Source organism: Astatotilapia calliptera, chromosome 9, assembly GCF_900246225.1.
Source record: "Astatotilapia calliptera chromosome 9, fAstCal1.2, whole genome shotgun sequence".
Classification (NCBI taxonomy): domain Eukaryota; kingdom Metazoa; phylum Chordata; class Actinopteri; order Cichliformes; family Cichlidae; genus Astatotilapia; species Astatotilapia calliptera.
Window position 1 is genome coordinate 28,688,065 of NC_039310.1, and position 24,639 is coordinate 28,712,703.

At 40.2% G+C, this 24,639-nt stretch overlaps 2 protein-coding genes across 2 annotated transcripts; both read right to left on the bottom strand.

The window, feature by feature from the left end:
- Positions 1-2,087: 2,087 nt before the first annotated feature.
- Positions 2,088-6,515, bottom strand: LOC113029479 (zinc finger protein 135-like). The gene is made up of 3 exons (XM_026180365.1): positions 6,498-6,515; positions 4,231-4,827; positions 2,088-3,370 (listed from the first exon to the last, which is right to left on the bottom strand). The coding sequence occupies exons 1-3, from the start codon at positions 6,513-6,515 to the stop codon at positions 2,792-2,794; spliced, it is 1,194 nt and encodes a 397-aa protein (XP_026036150.1). The 3' UTR covers positions 2,088-2,791.
- A 10,468-nt stretch (positions 6,516-16,983) lies between these two features.
- On the bottom strand, positions 16,984-20,702 carry LOC113029480 (zinc finger protein 135-like). Its single transcript, XM_026180367.1, has 3 exons — positions 20,685-20,702; positions 18,421-19,017; positions 16,984-17,562 (listed from the first exon to the last, which is right to left on the bottom strand). The coding sequence occupies exons 1-3, from the start codon at positions 20,700-20,702 to the stop codon at positions 16,984-16,986; spliced, it is 1,194 nt and encodes a 397-aa protein (XP_026036152.1).
- Between the last annotated feature and the right edge of the window lie 3,937 nt (positions 20,703-24,639).

The window sequence follows — 24,639 nt, forward strand, 5'->3', positions numbered from 1 at the left end:
AATTGGTTCATGCCATAACTCGGGACCATGGGGGGGAATTGGAGTTCATTATGTTTGGTTTAGTTAGGTTTTGTGTGTTTTACCCCTTCTTGTGTTTTTTGTGGGCTGATCAGCCACTATTTAAGTTTCCCCTTTGTCTCGTTAAGTTAGGTCAGTTTGTTTGAGTTATTAGTTGTGTTGTCAACTTTGAGTAGAGTTTTGATATTTTGACCTCTTTTATGGGCCCAAGATTTTGATTCTTTTTGCATGAGTTAACCAATTATGTTTTTTGGGTTAAATAAAAAATCTTTTTTTTGGACTTTAACCTGTGCCTAAGTTTCCTTCACTGCTCGGTCCATCACAGACCTGGATGACTGAGAACCTTCACAGACTCATCATGGTAACCTTATTCACCTGACTCCTGAACTCTGCTTCCTGACATCTGACCCACGTTAAACTCATGGACTGAAAATACACACAACCACCTAAACACACACAATGGACAAAAACAAACCAATGGACAACTGTACTCTCATACACACAAGAATAACATGGACTGAACCACCACTCACAACCACTAGCACTTTATATAACCTCTGTAGAAATTATCCACATATTTCACTTATCTTAACTGCACTACTGTATAATTCTGTATAAATAATCATTCTGTATAATACGATAATTTTAATTTTACAACTGTTTATAACTTGCATAGTTCATATTTCTGTATAGTTCTCATATTTATATCCTGTTCACAGCTTGTACACCACTACAGCCTGTACATACCTATAGTTATAGCATATTCATAACATACCTTCATACCGTGAACATTATAACATACCCAAAATGGCCCCATATTTTGTACTCTCATACCTATAACAGACCGATTTCTGTAATATATTTATATATCTACATTATTGCTAATATATATTTGTAATATATCTATATCATCGCTAAAGCACTTCTGGATGGATGCAAACTGCATTTTGTTGACTTGTACTTGTGCAGTGACAATAAAGTTGAATTCTATTCTATTATTCCCTCAACAATGTGGAGATCCAGCTTTTTTGGATTCAGTTAAAATCAAGGCACTCAAAAAGATCCTCTGGAAAAAGGTAGAATTCTTTTTTTTTTTTCCCGCCTGTCCCATTTAGTTCTTTAGCCGTCAGAATTGTTGTCTGAAGACCAACAAGGATACCCAATGGATTCATTTTGCCAAATGGATCATCGTGGCATTGCCGTATTGGTCCATTTGATCGACCTTTGTTTTTATTATTTATTATATTTTATTTTCAGATGTTACAGACGGGACAGACATGAGTGAGGGATAGGAAAGGGAGAAAGAAAGAGGAAGGAAAAGAAAAACAGAAGGGGAGAGGGACAGTGAGAAAGGGGAAAAAAAATCTCCTGGATCACCTGTTGAGAGTAGAAGAATAGAAAACAAGCAAAAAAAAACAAAAAACCAAAGCAACATACTAAACACAACACCATCGCATTAATCTAGCTAAGTGTAAACAGCAGTAAATACTAAATATTCAATGTTGTTGTGCAGCCCGCAGGACAGACAGCGCACAATGTGCTTTGAAGTAGCAGCCAAGAAAGGTGTAATTTAAGTCTATGAACAGTGAACACCCGTGTGCACACCTGTGTGGATCAGCGCGCTTGTATTCAAATGGTTTCCACATGTAATGGTCTGAGAGGGTGTAGCGAGCCATAGCCCCGTCCCCCAGGGCATGAAGCAGGCATGGAGGAGATCCAGGCCCCAGACATCCAGAGGCCCCAGAGTGCTAGAGCCCAAGGAGGACCACCGGAGGGGCATCCGTGCCACCCTCATGGGAAGAGCTGAGGATCCCCAGACAAGGCGTCACCCAGTAGCCACCGAGCAGAAGCTAGAGGGGGCTGCACCGGCGTAGAATTCTTGGAACAGGGTTTAATATTTAGACTCATAAGAACAGGAAGAAAAAACATAGCTGCCAGAAGGCGAAAAAACTGAGGTGAGAAAAAACAATCCCAGGTGCATCCCCCGCAGCCCAGGTTTGTTTACCAGATAGACTTTGGAAACGCTGGACACAACATGAGTCAATAAAGATGAGCAGAGAGAAAGAGTCCCAGGTGCACACTCAGTAAGTTTAATTAACTCTCGTCTCTAAACACACAGGTTAAGAGAAGGTTTGCAAATTTAAGTAAAACAATGACAACATTTAACAATTTCAATGTAACAATAGTGTATACATGTCAGTGTAAGTCCAGTGTATACAGGTATATATGTCATAAAAAGTCCACAACACTGCCATTGGTGGCTTTTTTGCATTCAGCAGTTGCCTCATTCTTCTGACACACAAAACAAACCTTTGGACGACACTACACACCAACTACACACTGCAAACACGGTAACCGTAGCAAATGTCTCACATCTCAAAACTTGTTCTCTTTCTTTTGATCACTCTCTCTATCTCACTGGCGTCACTCCTGAAACTTCCCCATCTTCCTAAACAACCAAATGCCAAATTTTTATCATGAATCTGGTTTTACATGGCCTGTCAACACAATTTAAAAACTGGTACATAGTTTGAAGTCCACACTTTCGACTCCAGTTGAAATGGAGACCCTGGGTTACTGCATCTTGTTGCTCTTAAATTGGTCATGTGATTTTGACATGCCGTTGACCCCTGAGGGTTAAAATGTTACTTGAGGAACATTTTCATTCACAGCTGTCTCATCAGATTTTTACATCTAAACTCTGTGGAGCCTGATCTCAAGGGTTTAAAGTCTGACGCTCAAACTAGAAGAGGATCTTTCTGTCTCTTCAGATTCACTGTGATGGGAGTGATTTCAGCCCTGAGTGATCACGCTGATGTTTGCACAGAGCAGACAATGAGGTGAATGTTTTGGCACATTGGTAACAGTGAAACAGTTTATTAGTAACGTGGGATCGTTTGTGTTTGGAGTATGAACTGAGATTCCTGAAGCTCTTGTCACACTGGTCACAGCTGTAGTTTCCTTCCATGTGTGTATGTTCATGATTGTTACGAGTACCTGAATGTGAGAAGCTTTTGTCACAGTGTCTGCACTTGTATGGTTTCTCTCCTGTGTGGACTCGTTTGTGTGTTTTAAGGTTGACTGCAGTGGTGAAGGATGACCCACACTGATCACAGAGGTGCTTTTTAACCCCACTGTGAATCAGTTCATGACATTTTAAGTGATGTGATGTGGTGAAGCTTCTCCCACATTCTTTGCAGTATTTCAGTTTGTCTCCAGTGTGTTTACGTTGATGTCTTTTTAGGGTGTATTGATCACTGAAAGTTATTCCACAAAGGTCACAGACAAACTCTTTCCCACCACCACAGTAATGACAGGGTTGAGAACTGGATCCATCTGTGTCGCTCTGCTTCTAAACAAAGACACAAAGACAGTGTAAGTCAGTCCTTCAACATTTTTATCCTGAACGTCGCCTGAAGGAAAGAGCATCTCTGCAGACGTCCAATTACATTTTACTGTTTCAGTTAACACACTCAGTTTACTGGGCTGCAATAACTACAATACTACCATCATAATACTACAGTAATACTTATTTCATGTTACAGTAACATCTGAGTTACACTAAAGTACTACTATGCTAATATTTGCAGGGTACCAACACAGTGCTAAACTACTAACTGCAGTAATACTCATTTAATACTGCATTAATAACACTGTAACTGTGCAGTTATAACACTCAGCTCAATGGGACACAAGACAAACACTACTACCCCCATGACACTGCAATTATAACATTAAATTAGTATTTTAACACTAATGTCTAAAAGTACTAAAGTTAAAAACAAGCAATGATACTACTGCTACAATATTACAATACCATTACGTAACGATACAACTTTGTTAACCATAAGAGAAGATTACTGAATGTTTTGGTTTTGTGCTTATTTTCATTTGTGTTTTATTTTATTACATGTGCTCCTGACAGAGGAATCAGGCTCTGTAAACAAAAGGCCTTTTATGCTGAAATAATAACAATATCATTATATACCAGGAAACTGCCTGAACATTAAATAACACCATCATATTAATTTTCAGGACTTTTAGTTTTTCATGATCGTGTAAACAAAACTCACAACTGAAATGAAAATCTGAATAATCACTCAGAGCTGCTTTTCCATGCAGTAGAATTGCTAACATGCTAACACAGTTTAATGAGCAGAGTTGTTCCAAACAGTCAGGCTAAAATGACAAGATAACAATATAAATACATACCTCACAGTAACTACACTTGTAGAGTCTCTTTCTGGTGTGGATCAGTTGGTGTTGCCTCAGGTAACATGGAGCTTTAAAAGTCTTCTCACACAGGTCACATTTATAAGGTCGTCCCTCAGTGTGGGTCAACATGTGTTGTTGTAACTGCCTGTTGGTTATAAACTGTTTGCCACACTGTTCACAGCAGTACACAACATGTCTGGTGTGAATGCGTATGTGTGTATTTCGGGTCTCTATGTGGCTGAAAGTTTTTCCACAAAAGTCACAGCTGTATGCCTTAATTCCAGAGTGGGTAACTAGATGCCTCTGTAAGTGGCCACTTTGAGTAAAAGCTGTGCCACACTGATCACAGCTGTACGCTTTAACTCCACTGTGGCTGAGTTGGTGTCTTTTTAGGGAACCCTTCCAGGAAAAAGACTTTCCACACAAGTCACAGCTGAACAGTCTCTCTCCAGTGTGGATGACCTGATGCTGTTTCAGGTGACACTTGGAAATAAAACCCATCCCACACTCGTCACAGGTGTGTTTTTTCTCTCCCTTTCTTCTGTGAGGTTTGTCGGCCTCCTGAGAGCGCTGACTTCTCGCTCCATGTTGGTCCTGCAGTGACAGAGATACAAACAGAGGCAGTGAGTGAAATGCAGTCGTGGAACAAACTCAACCTTCAAACTCCCTCCATTAACACTAGTTTTAAACCTGAAGGTGGAGTGTGGCACCAAACACCTTAAAGGTCTCTTATCCCCACCTGCTGGTAGTTCTAACACATTACATCCAACCTCATGTTAAAAATAATTCATGACTGTTCAAACACTAAAATCATGCCCATCCCTCCTGCTGTACACAGTTATTAATGCTAGCATGCTAACACACTCAGAAAAGTATAAATGTTTACCAAGTCTATACTTTTATGTTTCCTATTATATATTTCTATCATTTTGTCATTTTTCAATATTAATAATTACAATGTAACATTTAAAAGTTGATTCAGTGAAGGAAAATATTTTACTTTTGCTCCCTACATTAGAAAAAGAAAATTGTATTTTGTACTCCTTACATTTACAAAACATGTGTTACTTTTAAGGCATGTGAGGGGTTTATTTCATCACTGCAGGCATCAAACATCAAACCAACTTGAGAAACGGGAAAAGAAACACATGAAAGACAATCCTGATCGTGTACTAATCACCAGGGTTTGAAACATAAAAAGAGATGAAAGAGGCAAAACTGTGCGTCATAGTCAGGAGTTAAAGTGAGACGTTGTTCTTCTTTCTTTTTTGCACAGCACCTGAACAAACAGGTAATTTCAAATGCAGCGTTTCTATCAACAAACATCAGCAAACACACAAACTGTTTGTGTGCAGTTTGTCTCACAGTGTGTTGCTGGCTAAAGGTCCAGCTGCTGTACATCACAGGGAGAGAAAAGAAAGAGAGCTAACTTCACTCAGAGATGGAGAAAGATAAGACACACAGGACAGGAGAGGAAGAAGAGAGGTTAGATTTAAAGGGAAGGACTGCTCAGTGGGATTTGATCAACTGGAGATTAAAGCTTACATGTAAGTCCTCATGTGTTGAAATCAGATATTGGGTCTGTACATGTGACATTGTGTTTTTTTGGATAGTGAAAGATGCTGCAAAACAATCTGAGGCAGATTAACTGTGTTATTTAAAGACTGCATGAAGATCCTCTGCAGGTTAGTGCAGGATAAACAGGTTCGTTTGCTGAACTGTGATGGATTTAAAGTAAAGAACAGTGTGTGACTGGTGCACAGTGACTGTGGTGCTCATGTCACAGTTAGATTACATCAAGTGTAGCAGAGATTCATTTAAACTGAAGCTCATGATGCTGACACAATGTATAATCACACTTGCACAGTCCAATCACTTTATAACCAGTTATAGTAGTTTCTCATAGGTAATACAGCAACAAGCTTTATGAATATTCATGTGTGTAACCAATAAAAACAACCTGCAGGGGTAAAGCAAGTTGAAATGGGTTGGAGACAATTGCTTCCCCCTCGCGAGTGAAAACTTGAGCTCTGTGTGACCTCGTTCCTGAGTGAGTTTCTGTTTATCCAGCAGTATCAGGGGTAAAACTCTGACAAATGTCCATTTGATTATTAATAATGTTGATGAATAAACCTTCCTGATTTTAACATGTGCTGTGGTCTCTAAAAAACAACATAATATACAACACAGTCATATAACAGGTTGGGAGGATGAGAGTTTTAGACGTGACTGATTATTTGGTGAAACTGTGATATTTTCCTCACCTTCTGTGTTGAGCTCATTGTTTCCTCTGTAGTGACTCAGCTGAGTCCAGATGGCTGAAAATGTTCCTCTGCTGCTCCGTCAGACTCTTCTCCTCTTGCTGATCAGCTGGGACACAAAACAGATCTTTGTTAGGCTCCACACTGCACTGAAGAGTCAAAGTGTCTCATATGTTCATCTGACAACACAAAGTACAAATTTCACTCTGATTGCTTGTAGAAATCTTGTGAGACGTGTTGTGCTGCAAAGTGAGGAAACTCTCTCACTCACTTATACTTCAGGAGGAACTTTGTGACATTGGCTCTAATATTCTAAGCAGCCCTTTACTATGACAGGGCCAGAAAGTCCTATTTGAAGGTTTGGGAGAAGGACCATGTTAAAGGTGGATTGGGGTTTATACACTTTGTTATGATACAGGTAAGGCTGTAAGAGCCTGAGAAGGTGTCCTGAATGAACCTCTAAAACCAGTTTTCAGCTAACGACTCTGCTTCAGTCTGGAAAACAGCAACTACAAGTTTAAAGACTCCAACAACAATTCACACCCAGCAACAGCCTGAACAGCTCCTCCTGTGGTTTCCACAAACAGGGACAGACCTGTCACTCCCCCACCCCACACTTTCAACTCCTTCAGCCCCCCAGTTCCACCCACCACCTCCACCATTCATAATAACAGAGGCCCACACCTGATCACCACTTCACAAGTCTCTCCAGCCCCCATGGTGCCACTCTCCAAACTCCACCATTCCCCAAACTTTGATTCTGTTCATCTGGACGTAGCTTTTTGTGGGAGAAACGTTTCGTCACTCATCCAAGTGACTTCTTCAGTCTCAGCCGACTGCAGGTTTCCTCAATCTTCAACAGTGCATTTGCATAATGACTGAAACTAGAACCACTGAAGGAACAATGGGCTGGGAGGTCAGTTATTGAGCATTAATATGCAAATCCTCATGATCATTGATCAACAACCTCTGATCAAATGCTGTGATTGCAGCGACTCCCCAACTCTCTCTGAATGGTACTCATGGCCATTGATCAGCGGTCTTTGATTAATGAGCTTTGATCAGTGGTTTCAGTGCTTTCCTTCCTGCTTTGACTGCAGCTGTGTTTGACACAGGAAGACATTTTTACATTCTTCACAATTATACTTTATTCTTTTTGGGGGAAGTGCAGCTTTAAACCTTCACATGATTCAAGTCAACCCAACAAATCAATCTGAACGATCACAGGTGGGAAAAACTTCTGTAGATAAAATAAAACCCAACATTCACATGATTAAAAACACGACTTCACCAAATCACCAGGAGCTGCACATTAACCACCACAATATATTTTTATTCTCTGTGCTTCAAATATGAACACTGTTTACTTTCATCTCTGTTTCATTAGTTTTTGTTAACATCTTCCTGTTCCAGAGGGTGATGGGAGTCAAAGAGGAGGTACTGGTCCGTAGTACATCGAAGTTTACCGGAAGCCCACACATACGGACCAGTACCTCCTCTTTGACTCCCATCACCCTCTGGAACACAAACTTGGAGTAATTAGGACCCTACACCACCGGGCAGAACAGGTTCCCTCTAAGCCTGAAGGTAGAGCTGGGCGATATAAGATTTTTTCATATCACGATATGTTTTTTTCATTTCAGGCGATAACGATATCTATCACGATATAAGCCAAATAACTATATTTGTAAGATTTAAATGTGCCGTTGCTCACAAGTAAAATGTGAAATAATCAGCAGCTTGTTTTTATTTAAATATTTATTTCCCATAATAAGTTCAACAGGGTAGATGTACTTAACACTGCCAGGCTTCTACCTTTCAACCTTTAAAAGCCGGAGAGCAGCCAAATGGCTGGTAGGCTTTTAGCTAAGCTTTAGCTTCAGCCAAGTGGAAGCTAAATTGGCTAGTCATTCATATGTATATTAGGTTGTTACCTGGGAATTCTGGAGGGAGGGGAGTGGGGGTGTGTGACTGAGGGGGTGGGGGAGCTGCTAAAAGCTGTGAACTTACTTCCTTTTGTGTTTCATCTTGAAGCATTCTCAATCATCCAGGGAAATAAATCTCCAAAAGTCACCAACTTGGAGTGTTTCAGTTTGCCATCTTAGGGAGAAATCAACACACATGGGTGTATGTCCTTTGTTGCTGAGATTTATTGATGAAAACAGTACAAAAAAACCAACCATTTGCACACATATTTACAAATAATAATAAAAAGTGAGTGAATACATTTCAACATTTTCAGCAATGTCTTCAAGTAACTTAAAGAAGTCCAGACGCTTTTCTTTGCAAGCTCCTTTGACTGTGACCCTGATACTGCAGCAGATCGCTCTCATCCATTTCCTGTTATCACTTCAAATAGAAACGAGGCTGTAGAGGTTTGGTGCAGGCAGAAAAACAGCTGCAGGGACAATGAAAAGACTTTTCTGCTCCAACTTCTCCCAGCATGCTGAGCTAATGATTAGTTGGTGTTTTTCTCCAAACACTCTCTCACTCTTCTCTCAACGTGTTCACAATAAACTGTGAACAGACACCGAGGAGAGCAGCAGAAGACCTCATTCAGGAGCTAAACTCAACATGAACTGAACTCACAGTAAAGTTAGCTCGGTGCTTACCTTTAGATGAGCCCACAAACCGAGAGAAACTCCGCGATGAAGCTGCAACTCTTTCCAAACACAGGAAACAGATCAGGGAGCAGAGACCCACGTGATTCACGCTGATCTCAGCTACGATTCAGGAGACAAGGGTGGGCAGATCGATGCAGATATCGATCCAAACGTTGGTTTAGTTTGTTTTATCATCCAAATTCAACCTTTTACTCGCTTTAGATTAAAAAATAGCTCCGTCATCCCGGAAGGCGCTTCGTCTTCTTTACATTGTTTATTGGCGGTTGTCAAACAACAAAATGGTGCTTTACCGCCACCAACTGGTGTGGAGTGTGAACTGGCACGTCGACCCTCAAACTGGAATAAGGCCCGATAACCTTACAATAAGATCCAGTTTCAGTTTTGTGTTTATGTTTTGGATCAGTCGCCCTCTCACAGTGTAATATAGTTTCCTTTTTCTTTTCTTTTTTTTTTCCTGTCCCGTTTGGCTCTTTTGCCATCAGAATTATTGTCTAAAGGCAAAGAAAGATGCCCAACGGATTTACTTTACCAAACTGACCATCCCAGCCTTGCCATAATGGTCCATTTGATTCACCTTTTATTGTTTATTTTATTTTCACTTGCTGAATACGGGACAGACTTGACTGGGGGAAAGAAGGGGAGAAAGAAAGAGAAACAGCTGAGAAGAGGGACAGGGGAGAAGGGCAAAAAACAAAAACCAACACAATGGGCAGGAAAAAAAACAAGAAAAAAAAGAAAAAGAAAATGCATATATCGATCATCTGGATCACCTGTTGAGAAAGAAAAAAGAAAACAAGCAGAAGAGAACAAGAGTAATAGAATAAACAACATCACAATGATATATGGGAATATGACAGTAAATACTAAATATTAAACATTATTGTGCAGCACATAAGATCAACAGAACACAGTGTGCTTTGAGGTAGAAGCCAAAAAGGGTGTAGTTTGTGGGTGTGATCACCCGTGTGTACACCTGTGAGCATGGACGCGCTTGTTTTTTTAAAAGGTTCCTTCATGTAATGATCTGCTAGAGGGTGTGGGGGGGCCACAGCCCCGTCCTCCAGGGCATGAAGCAGGTATGGAGGAGATCAAAACTCCAGACATCCAGAGGCCCCCAGAACACAAGAGACCAAGGAAGACCAACAGAGGGGCAGCTGCGCCACTGTCCCAGAAAGAGCTGAGGAGAGTCCCAGATGAGGGCTCACTCAGCAGCCGCGGAGCAGAAGCCAGGGGGAGTTGCAGTGACGCGCCCGTGAGCTCCGCCGGCAGCCAGCTGTGCCTGAGTGACCGAGCCCCACCTCCGAAGTGGCCCAAGCGAGCCCCAGGATCCAGGCCCCGATAAGCGGCCGCCAAGGAGTGAGCCGGTGTGTACCTGGACGCCCATCCCCAGACACAAAGAACCACCAACGCACCGATGTCTGAGGGAGTCCGCCACTGGCAGTGTAATGTAGTTTCCTCTTCTCTTTGATCGCCCAGAGATGTGGTGGAGAATATGCCATGAAAATCATTTGTTTGAAGCCAGCTCACCTCCTGCAACCAGAATACGTGCTTCTTTTGCAGTTCAGACTACTTCTGACATTTCTGTGGAGGAACACCAAAGTAACTGCTAAACCCTCCTGGGTCCAAGTATAATTTGCCATTTTTGACTACTTTTGATTTTACCTCTACAATATTATTATTAATAATATTATTATTATTATTATTATTATTATTATTATTATTATTATTATTATTATTATTATTATTATTATTATTATTATTATTATAAAAACAGTTTATCTTGCCTTGTTTGGTATAATCTTTTCAGCACAACCTCAAATATCTGAAATTTGAGTTATTTTTTACATTTCGGCATACTATATTAGCACAAGTTATCTAAGTTCAAGCAAAAATTCAAACTCAGAGTAGAAAAAAGTTACAATTTTTTACTGTGAAACGCATAAAAATGTTTGAAGAATCATTTTCATAACTTGAAATGCAAATACAAAATTGTACATTTCTAAAAATTCTGCACATGTTTTGGAAACAACAGTTATCTGGTACTATTCGCTGCATCAAATAAGAAGGCACACAAATTATTTGTGCCAGTCCAAAAAAATAGTTTGTGTTCAGTATAAGACAGAAGAGAACACCACAGGCCTAAACCCTGCAGGTCTGACAGCAGGAGGTGGATCAGTCCAGTTTTTCATGTGGGAACAGCGCTTACACTGGAATCTGCCTCTGATGGCTTTGATGGAGCAAAGATGCTTGAAGAGCGTCTCTCAGCATGGGCCCGAAAAAAGTTCTGTCAGCTGAGGAAGGCGACGATATTAAGAAGCTGCTGGAGTTTATGACAGAGGAGATTTCTGCTGTCAAACTGCAGCAGAAAGCCATCCTGGACCTGGTCGAGGTGGTTGTAACTGTCCCTGAGACAGTTAAAATAAAGTTGATTATTTTATGTTTCTGTGATAGATTCATGCTTAATTTAGTTCATTTATTTATAAGATAAGATGATAAAAGTTTAACATTAATTAAAAAACATGTCTAAAAAATGTGATTACAAAATATGGGGTTGTTAAATATGTAAAGTGCTGTAAAGTTTGTATGAGGTAAACTTTGTAATTGTCACATGACCAGAGTTTGGTTGAGAGCACAACCATGGCATTGTGGAGCTAGCATGGATACATGGCTACCGATGCATCTACAGCCTCAGCGTTAATGAAAACACAAAACAGCACTGTTAAAACAAGGAAAGAAACTGAAAGGAGCCGATGTCTTCATGAATGAACATCTGATAAAAAGAAATGCGGACATTGCCAGGAAAGCACGTTACTTGAAGAAACAGGGAAAAATTCAGAGTACATGGACCAGCAACTGTAAAGTATTCATTAAACTCAATGGAACACCGGAACAAGCCAAAGTGTTGGTCAACAGAAATATGGAGGAGCTGGACAAATACTGAGGTTCAACTTACACTGGAGGTATGAATACACATGTGACGTGACACACAACACAACACATGGCACAGTCTAAAAGAGCTTCATCTGCATCTGGCAACAATATCAATATAACTCATTGGAATTCTCTTTATGATAATCTGGAACTGAGAACATTTCGATACACAGACCATAATGTTCTAGACTTAGAAAAGGATATAGACCCGGAAAATAATTTCTTCTATAACATCAGCAATAACTGCTGCTACTTCACTGATGAACCGTTTAAACACACCATCAACATGGAAAATAAATGATCAATAATCCATTTTAATAGCAGAAGTCTGTGTGCCAACTTCAACAATATAAAGGAATATCTAATTGAGTTGACAAATCCATTTGGAATTATTGCCATTTCTGAAACATGGACCAATGCTGAGAAAGGACTGGACTTTGAACTGGTGGGATTTGATGAGAATTTTGTAAATAGAAGGAACAAAAGTGGAGGGGGAGTAGCTGTGCATGTGGATAAAAACCTAAATTACAAGGTGGTGGAAAGTATGACAACTGCGATTGATAATTCATTAGATGGTATAACAATTGAAATTTATAAGGAAAGAGAGAAAAATCTAGAAAAAACTAGCTGTATATATAGAACACCTTTCTCTATTTAATGACTTCATAGAAGAAATATTCTCTAAAACAAATCAAAAATTTATGTTTATCTGTGGTGATTTTAATATTGACCTGTTGAATAAAAAAACAAACAAACATAAAATGACCAACGAATTTCTAAACACTATGTACAGTTTGAGTTTACATCCTAAAACAACCAGGCCTAGCAGAATTAAACCACATTGTGCCCCCTTACTTGACAATATTTTTTACTAACAATATGGAAAACAACGTTTTGAGCGGATTATTAATTAATTACATCAGTGATCAAAAATCTCACGGTTCGGATTGGATCATGGTTTTAAGTCACGGATGGGATCAATTTTCGGATCAGCAAAAGTAGAAAAAAAAGAAAAATTCAAGTATTTTTGCCTATTAAAAAACATTCAACTGAAGACTCATTCCACGCACTTATATAAAAACAAATTAAGGTGCAATATGGACATTATGGACCATGCTGGGCATCCTCTGTACACGGCCATAAACAACCATAGGAGTCTGTTCAGTGAGAGGTTGGTTCTCCCAAAGTCAAGGACCAGCAGACTTAAAAAGTCCTTTGTCCCACACGCCATCAAACTGTTTAACTCCTCGCTGGAGGGGAAACGGGGACAGAGGAGGGGGGAACAAGTAAGCTGTAGTGCCTTTTCACTGTGCAATAATTTTTGTTAATAACCAACGGTGTAATAGACTCACAATATTTGAAATGTGCCGTTCCCTTGGACTGGTTCTTATATAGCGCTTTTCTACTCTTCTGAGCACTCAAAGCACTTTACACAACTTGTGCATTCACACCCATTTGCACAAGCACATTGTTCTAGGTGCTTTCTAAGTAACATTCACACACATTCATACTCCGATGAATGCATCGGAGAGCAATTTGGGGTTAGTATCTTGCCCAAGGATATTTGGCATGCAGCCAGGGAAGCCAGGAATCGAACCACCAACCTTCCGATCAGTAGATGACCTGCCTGAGCTACAGCCACCCCTTGTTTTCTTATTCCTATTTATTCTATTTATCCATTTTGTATTCTCTGTATTTATATATGTGGTATATTTCTGCTCACATTCTGCAACTTCTGCCGGTGCTGTGTTACAGGAAACTGAATTTCCCGGCGGAACCCACCCGAGGGATAAATAAAGTTTCATTTAATCTAATGTAATCTATAGGGCAGTACGGGCCGTTGCCCTGGAGGTCCACCCATTTGTAGTTGGGAATTAGCGTGGCTCAAGCATGTTCATCATAGTTTAAACCCCTTGTTTTGCACAACGGAATACGGCCTCTTGTCTTTTGTAATAGCTTTAGCCCGGTTGGATTGGGCAGCAAAGGGCTGCTTAAATGCCGCAACTTCCTCTGCTCCGGCACTTGGACTGCTAGCGCTGACCATAACTATCCGGTTATGGATAGTTATGGCAGGGAGTTAGGGAGTTAGGGAGTTAGCTCGCTAGCTTCTATCTAAATACAATATAGCATTCGTGGCGTGGGATTGGATTTCACATCAACCGTGATCCGTTGCACCTCTACTAACCTGTAAATTTAGTCTTTTCAAGAAAGCAATTTTTTCTTTTTTACACCATAAAAGCCTTATTTTTGTTGATTTCCTACTGCTAAGCAGAACACACATGAACTTTAAGGCCTGGATAAATTTGAAACGTTGTTGTCTACAATGGAAAATGGCTAAAAAATAAAAACAGGTATTCAGATCCTAATTTTATAAATTCTCTACTCAGCTTTGCTGCCTCCAATATCACTGAAATGCTGCTTGTTTCTTCACATTTTCCCAACATGCTTGCATTTAAATCGGTCCCGTCTTCTCTCTGTGTACCTGGCCTGTACCACCGCACTTGCTGTCTTTGGAGCGTCTGCCCCCCTTCCTTCTTTCTCATAATGACATGATCCCAGTTTGTCTTGTTAAAGTGAATTGTTAAATGTTGTCATTTTTATGCTTGCCATCTCTACATTGTTTCAACTCTGTGATAAAAGGAATTCCTTTGTCCCCCTCCCCAGCCTCTCGAGGTTCCGGAGGGGGGAGGGGGGGGGGCTGTAGTGTTTTATCACAGGCACATCCTTGTGAAGGTTTGTTTGATGTTTGGTAAGCTTCCTGCCTTTTGTATGGCTTCACTGTGTTGTGTATGGTGAACCAGTAAAGAAATTGAACCATATATTGGGTGTGGGGGAGATTATGACTAAGGATGTTGTTAGAAACAGTTGGAAGACACGCACACAGAGACACACACACACACACACACACACACACGCGCATACAGATGTTTACACATTGTTGCAAAATCTCCCAATTCTTTTAATCTTTGGGCTGAAGGAAAGACAGTACTCGGTGTATTTATGCTCAATCAACAATCATTTATTTCCATACAATTCAACACTCATGAGCATTAGAACCATCATGATGGGGAGACATGCATGAAGAGGGTCACAGCAAATCTCAAAATGGTGACGGGTTACACAGCCTCTTATAGCTCCTAGCGGCCCCGACATAGTCGTAAAAGCCTAAACATTCACATTCTTTCTCTCTTACGGCGCCTAAATTATGACCTCGGCTCCCTGTCTTTCTGCTCTCTGTAAGGTGGGGGTATGGAATGTGGTCTGTCTCTTCTGCCCTAGACACAAAGTCTCCTTCTTACAACCTTCTTTTTATGATTCAACAATAAAGCATGTCAAGAAAACAGTGCAAGACAGTCACAGCAGATCAAGGATACAGAGTGATGCACACTTATCTGATGAACTACAAAAATGATTATGTTCTTTTAACCCAAAAGTATAATGAGGACTAAACTACATACACAGCACACCATCTAAACTAAAGGATAATATATGTCCTACAGCTGTTATCATAATTCAACTACTTTGATTACATATATAAGGTAACATATGATAACAGAATAATATCACAACATACACACACATAGTGCCTTGTCTTAGAACCATGTGGGAGGTGCTTTGCTGTGATGTGTATTGTGTGAACTGTTTTCCAACAGTCACATATTTTCCCGGACCGGCATTTAAGGTGTTGAAGATAAATACAACAGAATAAAATGATATGACCAAGACAAAAACTGCGGTATTTTGTAAATGTAATAATAATAAACCTGTATTCACTAACTTTATTAGCAGGCTCCTCCTGAAATGCACCAACAACACTGAGAGTAACATCCTCCTCTCTGCCCCTTAATGCTCTCTGGTCACTATGGTAACATGTAAATATTTGAAATTTATTCATAACACACGGGAGAAGTCCCAGGGAAACAGAGTTAATGATAAAAACCCTGAAAACCATACATTTCATCTTCGAGCCTCAACTCTCGCGAATTGGTACGAAACAAATGACCTCCATGAAGACCACCTGGTATTATGAAACATACCCAGTTTTACAAAGGGGATCCCATTTTCTTCACTTTTCTTCACCATTTTAGCATTTTTTTTTTTGCTCCACTTTTTTTTGCAAATAAAACTGCATCAGCTTGACCACACAGCGATTAAACGTCTCACAGTTAGGAACTTTGCGATCAACTGATTTTAAGCAATTCTTCAGTGTGTGTGCTGTGCACAGAATGTGCACAGAATGTGCACAAGAGAGTCTTCAACTGTAGCAAGTTGCCGGTGTTTTGGCACAACGCCATTGAAGATACCCACGTTGATAGCAGCCTCGTTTGTGCACGCAGCGACCAACGTTGTTGTCCAGTCATCCAAGCCTGTGTCCTCAAGAAGTCTCACAAGTCCATCCCTACGCGGTGCGGTCAGCACCCAGTTCAATCAGTCCAAGAAAGTCAGGGTTAAACTCTCCTTTGCTGGACACAGACACAATGTAAATGATTTCCTGCTCGACTTTTGTGATGTCCACAGATCCATCGGAAAGCATCCCCAAAGTCACTTATTCGAAAAAAGTCTTTTCTTCGGCTCTGGCTCTGGTTGGTGTTTCTTAGGTGGTGGCGAAACACCAAAGAAGCTGCAGCAACACGTGTCAGGTTGAATGAGATGGTCAAGTACGCAAAGGCGCTTGGTAACATAAATGTCACTACGCATTCGTAATTTTTGACACACATACGCACCTGAGTAGCAGCTAGGTGCATCCTGTCTATAACACAGTTTAACATGTTTATCTTATTCATCAGCTGTTTAATTTTCCTCAGTATACAAGACGAACATGTTCATTCACAGCTGCCTCATCACATTTTTACATCTGAACTCTGTGGAGCCTGATCTCAAGGGTTTTAAGTCTGACCCTGAAACCAGTAGAGGATCTTTCTGTCTCTGCAGATTCACTGTGATGGGAGTGATTTCAGCCCTGAGTGATCACACTGATGTTTGCACAGAGCCCATAATGAAGTGAATGTTTTGGCACATTGGTAACAGTGAAACAGTTTATTAGTAACGTGGGATCGTTTGTGTTTGGAGTATGAACTGAGATTCCTGAAGCTCTTGTCACACTGGTCACAGCTGTAGTTTCCTTCCATGTGTGTATGTTCATGATTGTTACGACTACCTGAATGTGAGAAGCTTTTGTCACAGTGTCTGCACTTGTATGGTTTCTCTCCTGTGTGGACTCGTTTGTGTGTTTTAAGGTTGACTGCAGTGGTGAAGGATGACCCACACTGATCACAGAGGTGCTTTTTAACCCCACTGTGAATCAGTTCATGACATTTTAAGTGATGTGATGTGGTGAAGCTTCTCCCACATTCTTTGCAGTATTTCAGTTTGTCTCCAGTGTGTTTACGTTGATGTCTTTTTAGGGTGTATTGATCACTGAAAGTTATTCCACAAAGGTCACAGACAAACTCTTTCCCACCACCACAGTAATGACAGGGTTGAGAACTGGATCCATCTGTGTCGCTCTGCTTCTAAACAAAGACACAAACACAGTGTAAGTCAGTCCTTCAACATTTTTATCCTGAACGTCGCCTGAAATAAAGAGCATCTCTGCAGACGTCCAATTACATTTGACTGTTTCAGTTAACACACTCAGTTTACTGGGCTGCAATAACTACAATACTACCATCATAATACTACAGTAATACTTATTTCATGTTACAGTAACATCTGAGTTACACTAAAGTACTACTATGCTAATATTTGCAGGGTACCAACGCAGTGCTAAACTACTAACTGCAGTAATACTCATTTAATACTGCATTAATAACACTAACTGTGCAGTTATAACACTCAGCTCAATGGGACACAAGACAAACACTACTACCCCCATGACACTGCAATTATAACATTAAATTAGTATTTTAACACTAATGTCTAAAAGTACTAAAGTTAAAAACAAGCAATGATACTACTGCTACAATATTACAATACCATTACGTAACGATACAACTTTGTTAACCATAAGAGAAGATTACTGAATGTTTTGGTTTTGTGCTTATTTTCATTTGTGTTTTATTTTATTACATGTGCTCCTGACAGAGGAATCAGGCTCTGTAAACAAAAGGCCTTTTATGCTGAAATAATAACAATATCATTATATACCAGGAAACTGCCTGAACATTAAATAACACCATCATATTAATTTTCAGGACTTTTAGTTTTTCATGATCGTGTAAACAAAACTCACAACTGAAATGAAAATCTGAATAATCACTCAGAGCTGCTTTTCCATGCAGTAGAATTGCTAACATGCTAACACAGTTTAATGAGCAGAGTTGTTCCAAACAGTCAGGATAAAATGACAAGATAACAATATAAATACATACCTCACAGTAACTGCACTTGTAGAGTCTCTTTCTGGTGTGGATCTGTTGGTGCTGCCTCAGGTGATGTGGAGCTTTAAAAGTCTTCTCACACAGGTCACATTTATAAGGTCGTCCCTCAGTGTGGCTAAACATGTGTTGTTGTAACTGCCTGTTGGTTATAAACTGTCTGCCACACTGTTCACAGCAGTACACAACATGTCTGGTGTGAATGCGTATGTGTGTATTTCGGGTCTCTATGTGGCTGAAAGTTTTTCCACAAAAGTCACAGCTGTATGCCTTAATTCCAGAGTGGGTAACTAGATGCCTCTGTAAGCTGCTACTGCGAGTAAAAGCTCTGCCACACTGATCACAGCTGTACGCTTTAACTCCACTGTGGCTGAGTTGGTGTGATTTTAGGGCACTCTTCCAGGAAAAAGACTTTCCACACAAGTCACAGCTGAACGCTTTAACTCCAGTGTGGATGACCTGATGACGTTTTAGTGACTCCTTCACAGTAAAACCCATCCCACACTCGTCACAGGTGTGTTTTTTCTCTCCCTTTCTTCTGTGAGGTTTGTCGGCCTCCTGAGAGCGCTGACTTCTGGCTCCATGTTGGTCCTGCAGTGACAGAGATACAAACAGAGGCAGTGAATGAAATGCAGTCGTGGAACAAACTCAACCTTCAAACTCCCTCCATTAACACTAGTTTTAAACCTGAAGGTGGAGTGTGGCACCAAACACCTTAAAGGTCTCTTATCCCCACCTGCTGGTAGTTCTAACACATTACATCCAACCTGCTGTTAAAAATAATTCATGACTGTTCAAACACTAAAATCAAGCCCATCCCTCCTGCTGTACACAGTTATTAATGCTAGCATGCTAACACACTCAGAAAAGTATAAATGTTTACCAAGTCTATACTTTTATGTTTCCTGTTATATATTTCTATCATTTTGTCATTTTTCAATATTAATAATTACAATGTAACATTTAAAAGTTGATTCAGTGAAGGAAAATATTTTACTTTTGCTCCCTACATTAGAAAAAGAAAATTGTATTTTGTACTCCTTACATTTACAAAACATGTGTTACTTTTAAGGCATGTGAGGGGTTTATTTCATCACTGCAGGCATCAAACATCAAACCAACTTGAGAAACGGGAAAAGAAACACATGAAAGACAATCCTGATCGTGTACTAATCACCAGGGTTTGAAACATAAAAAGAGATGAAAGAGGCAAAACTGTGAGTCACAGTCAGGAGTTAAAGTGAGACGTTGTTCTTCTTTCTTTTTTGCACAGCACCTGAACAAACAGGTAATTTCAAATGCAGCGTTTCTATCAACAAACATCAGCAAACACACAAACTGTTTGTGTGCAGTTTGTCTCACAGTGTGTTGCTGGCTAAAGGTCCAGCTGCTGTACATCACAGGGAGAGAAAAGAAAGAGAGCTAACTTCACTCAGAGATGGAGAAAGATAAGACACACAGGACAGGAGAGGAAGAAGAGAGGTTAGATTTAAAGGGAAGGACTGCTCAGTGGGATTTGATCAACTGGAGATTAAAGCTTACATGTAAGTCCTCATGTGTTGAAATCAGACATTGGGTCTGTACATGTGACATTGTGTTTTTTCAGATAGTGAAAGATGCTGAAAAACAATCTGAGGCAGATTAACTGTGTTATTTAAAGACTGCATGAAGATCCTCTGCAGGTTAGTGCAGGATAAACAGGTTCGTTTGCTGAACTGTGATGGATTTAAAGTAAAGAACAGTGTGTGACTGGTGCACAGTGACTGTGGTGCTCATGTCACAGTTAGATTACATCAAGTGTAGCAGAGATTCATTTAAACTGAAGCTCATGATGCTGACACAATGTATAATCACGCTTGCACAGTACAATCACTTTATAACCAGTTATAGTAGTTTCTCATAGGTAATACAGCAACAAGCTTTATGAATATTCATGTGTGTAACCAATAAAAACAACCTGCAGGGGTAAAGCAAGTTGAAATGGGTTGGAGACAATTGCTTCCCCCTCGCGAGTGAAAACTTGAGCTCTGTGTGACCTCGTTCCTGAGTGAGTTTCTGTTTATCCAGCAGTATCAGGGGTAAAACTCTGACAAATGTCCATTTGATTATTAATAATGTTGATGAATAAACCTTCCTTATTTTAACATGTGCTGTGGTCTCTAAAAAACATAATATGCAACACAGTGATATAACAGGTTGGGAGGATGAGAGTTTTAGACGTGACTGATTATTTGGTGAAACTGTGATATTTTCCTCACCTCCTGTGTTGAGCTCATTGTTTCCTCTGTAGTGACTCAGCTGAGTCCAGATGGCTGAAAATGTTCCTCTGCTGCTCCGTCAGACTCTTCTCCTCCTGCTGATCAGCTGGGACACAAAACAGATCTTTGTTAGGCTCCACACTGCACTGAAGAGTCAAAGTGTCTCATATGTTCATCTGACAACACAAAGTTCAAATTTCACTCTGATTGCTTGTAGAAATCTTGTGAGACGTGTTGTGCTGCAAAGTGAGGAAACTCTCTCACTCACTTATACTTCAGGAGGAACTTTGTGACATTGGCTCTAATATTCTAAGCAGCCCTTTACTATGACAGGGCCAGAAAGTCCTATTTGAAGGTTTGGGAGAAGGACCATGTTAAAGGTGGATTGGGGTTTATACACTTTGTTATGATACAGGTAAGGCTGTAAGAGCCTGAGAAGGTGTCCTGAATGAACCTCTAAAACCAGTTTTCAGCTAACGACTCTGCTTCAGTCTGGAAAACAGCAACTACAAGTTTAAAGACTCCATCAACAATTCACACCCAGCAACAGCCTGAACAGCTCCTCCTGTGGTTTCCACAAACAGGGACAGACCTGTTACTCCCCCACCCCACACTTTCCACACCTTCAGCCCCCCAGTCCCACCACCTCCACCATTCCCCAAACTTTGATTCTGTTCATCTGGACGTAGCTTTTGCAGTAGGAAAAACGTTTCGGCCCTCATCTACGTGACTTCTTCAGTTTCAGCTGACTGCAGCTTTCCCCAATCTTCAACAGTGCATTTGCATAATGACTGAAACGAGCACCACTGAAGGAACAATGGGCTGGGAGGTCAGTTATTGAGCATTAATATGCAAATTCTCATGATCATTGATCAACAACCACTGATCAAATGCTGTGATTGCAGCGACTCCCCAACTCTCTGAATGGTAATCATGGCCATTGATCAGCGGTCTTTGATTAATGAGCTTTGATCAGTGGTTTCAGTGCTTTCCTTCCTGCTTTGACTGCAGCTGTGTTTGACACAGGAAGACATTATTACATTCTTCACACTCTCCTGCACATTAACCACCACAATATATTTTATTCTCTGTGCTTTCAAATATGAACACTGTTTACTTTCATCTCTGTTTCATTAGTTTTTGTTAACATCTTCCTGTGCATCACTTTACAGCAGCCACACTCATTAAAATGAGACTTTGTAGGAGTTCACTTCCTCTCATGTGTTCATCCACAGCAGCTGGACAATAAAGTTTATTGTGACCCTGATACTGCAGCAGATCGCTCTCATCCATTTCCTGTTATCACTTCAAATAGAAATGAGGCTGTAGAGGTTTGGTGCAGGCAGAAAAACAGCTGCAGGGACAATGAAAAGACTTTTCTGCTCCAACTTCTCCCAGCATGCTGAGCTAATGATTAGCTGGTGTTTTTCTCCAAACACTCTCTCACTCTTCTCTCAACGTGTTCACAATAAACTGAGAACAGACACCGAGGAGAGCAGCAGAAGACCTCATTCAGGAGCTAAACTCAACATGAACTGAACTCACAGTAAAGTTAGCTCGGTGCTTACCTTTAGATGAGCCCACAAACCGAGAGAAACTCCGCGATGAAGCTGCAACTCTTTCCAAACACAGGAAACAGATCAGGGAGCAGAGACCCACGTGGTTCACGCTGATCTCAGCTACGATCCAGGAGACAAGGGTGGGCAGATCGATGCAGATATCGATCCAAACGTTGGTTTAGTTTGTTTTAGCATCCAAATTCACTATTTTCTTCGCTTTAGATTAAAAAATAGCTCCGTCTGTCATCCCGGAAGGCGCTTCGTCTTCTTTACATCGTTTATTGGCGGTTGTCAAACAACAAAATGGTGCTTTACCGCCACCAACTGGTGTGGAGTGTGAACTGGCACGTCGACCCTCAAATGCACACAAACAATTTACTCCCTTTTAAAAACTGGAATAAGGCCTGATAACTTTCACCTCTTGTTGAATATTGAAATATCTTTTGAATTAGTTAAATGTCAGAATAAAAAGAGGGAGCTGTCTATGTTAATCACTTTCATCAAATTTAGGAGTACATGTACACTAAGTTTATTGTTAATTAATAAGAAAACTCTAGACGATTCCATTCTGAGCTGAAGAAGCTTCTGATTGGTTAGTAGAGTCCATGTGAGTAAATTGGTGGCACAGCTGTGGATGCATATAAGGCAAAACACAGAGCCTGTTTCTTTGCCATGGGAAAATCAAGAGACGTCAACCAAAACACCAGGAAAAGAACTGTGGAGTTCCATAAGTGTGGCTCAATTTTGAATACAATTTGGTGCCATTTACAATTAAGAAATACAGATTAAATAAAGTTAACAAATGTTTTTTTATATTTATCAATCTAAAAAAAATAAACATTTAGTCTGATTTGATGTTACAATTAAAAAAGTGTTTGTGTTTTGATCTGAAGAGTGTGTAAATATCTGATTTCAACTGTATATTTGATGATTGTCAGCACAAAGAGGGAGAGAGAGGAACAGAGAGGGAGAGAGAGGAACAGAGAGGGAGATGGAGAATGAGGACAGAACAGAGATGGAACAAGAGCAGGTGAGACACACATGTTAGTCAAATGGTTGTTTACCAAAAGTATCACCGTATCATAGGTACTCATGTATCTCGTACCTAGTGTTTCTTTTTAGGTTTGCTATTTTTAAAATTCTACATTTATTAAGTTATGCAGGCTTTTTTGCACAACAAGGCTAAATAATTATATACATTTTTCTCAATCTAAATATTGTACTTTGGTAGAATTTAAAAAATAAGTGTAGTGCAGGTCTATGATGATTTTTAGTGCTACTATCATCTAGTTCTGATTCTGGTTCTGTCTTGGTTACTGTTGTAGTCCTGTTTTAAATCCGGATCAGTTCTGGGTCTGGTTGAATTGGGGTTTAGTCCTTGTGTCTTGATGCAGCCCCGACTTTGTTTTAAAAAACTAGTTTAAGGTGTCCTGCATATGTGATATATTTTTCCCTATATGAAGTCATTCTTTTTGGAACAAAACTCAAAACAGAGCCTATTAATCTTTCAGTCATTTCTACCCCCCCCCCCCCCCCCCCCCCCCCCCCAAAAAAAAAAAAAAAAATCCCACATGCATACTACCCTTTAGGGCTAAGCCCTGGGTGTTTCAAATGTCTGGCTCCACCTCTGATGGGTAGATAAGGCCTTGTGAAGCGTTTCAGCACATTCCCCAAACTGTATCGATACTGTGTCGACACAGTGTTGCTGTTTTGCTCCATACTGACACCTGCTGGGTCTTAAATATCATTGCAGGCAACTGACTTGAGACTCACAAAAGACGCTGATTCAATGATGTAGTCATACGTGTATACACTGTAGGTATTGTACTTTCCATGCAATCATTTTATATCTTTTAGATTTCACATATTGTAGACATATTTAAAATATAGTGTGAAAGACATTAATTAAAATTTTTTTTAAAAAGTAGGGTTAGTATTAGTAGTATAAAAGTATTGTGAATGTAATATTACCCATTTTAATGTAATTGACTCAGAGTTTATTCTAAACTTTTATTCAGAAAAATAATTTTATCCAATGTTTTTGCATTCAGTCTATTGCGTTTAGTTGAGACCATTTCCCCAGCTTTGGAAAACACACGCTCACACTCCAATATCAACGAAATGTAACCAGATGCTGTTAATTGTTTCTTCACTTTTTCCCGACATGCTTGCATTTAAATCGGGCTCCTCTTCTCTCCGTGTACTTGGCCTGTAACACTGCACTTGCGTTCTTTGGAGCGTCTGCCCCCCCTTCTTTCTTTCTCATAATGATATGATCCCAGTTTGTCTTTGCCTTTGTATGGCCGTACGGTGTTTCTATCAAAATAAAGTCTATGGGCATGGATTCTCAGCATGGCTGAAGATGCGGCTCCCATTTACCGATGTGCCATTAATAA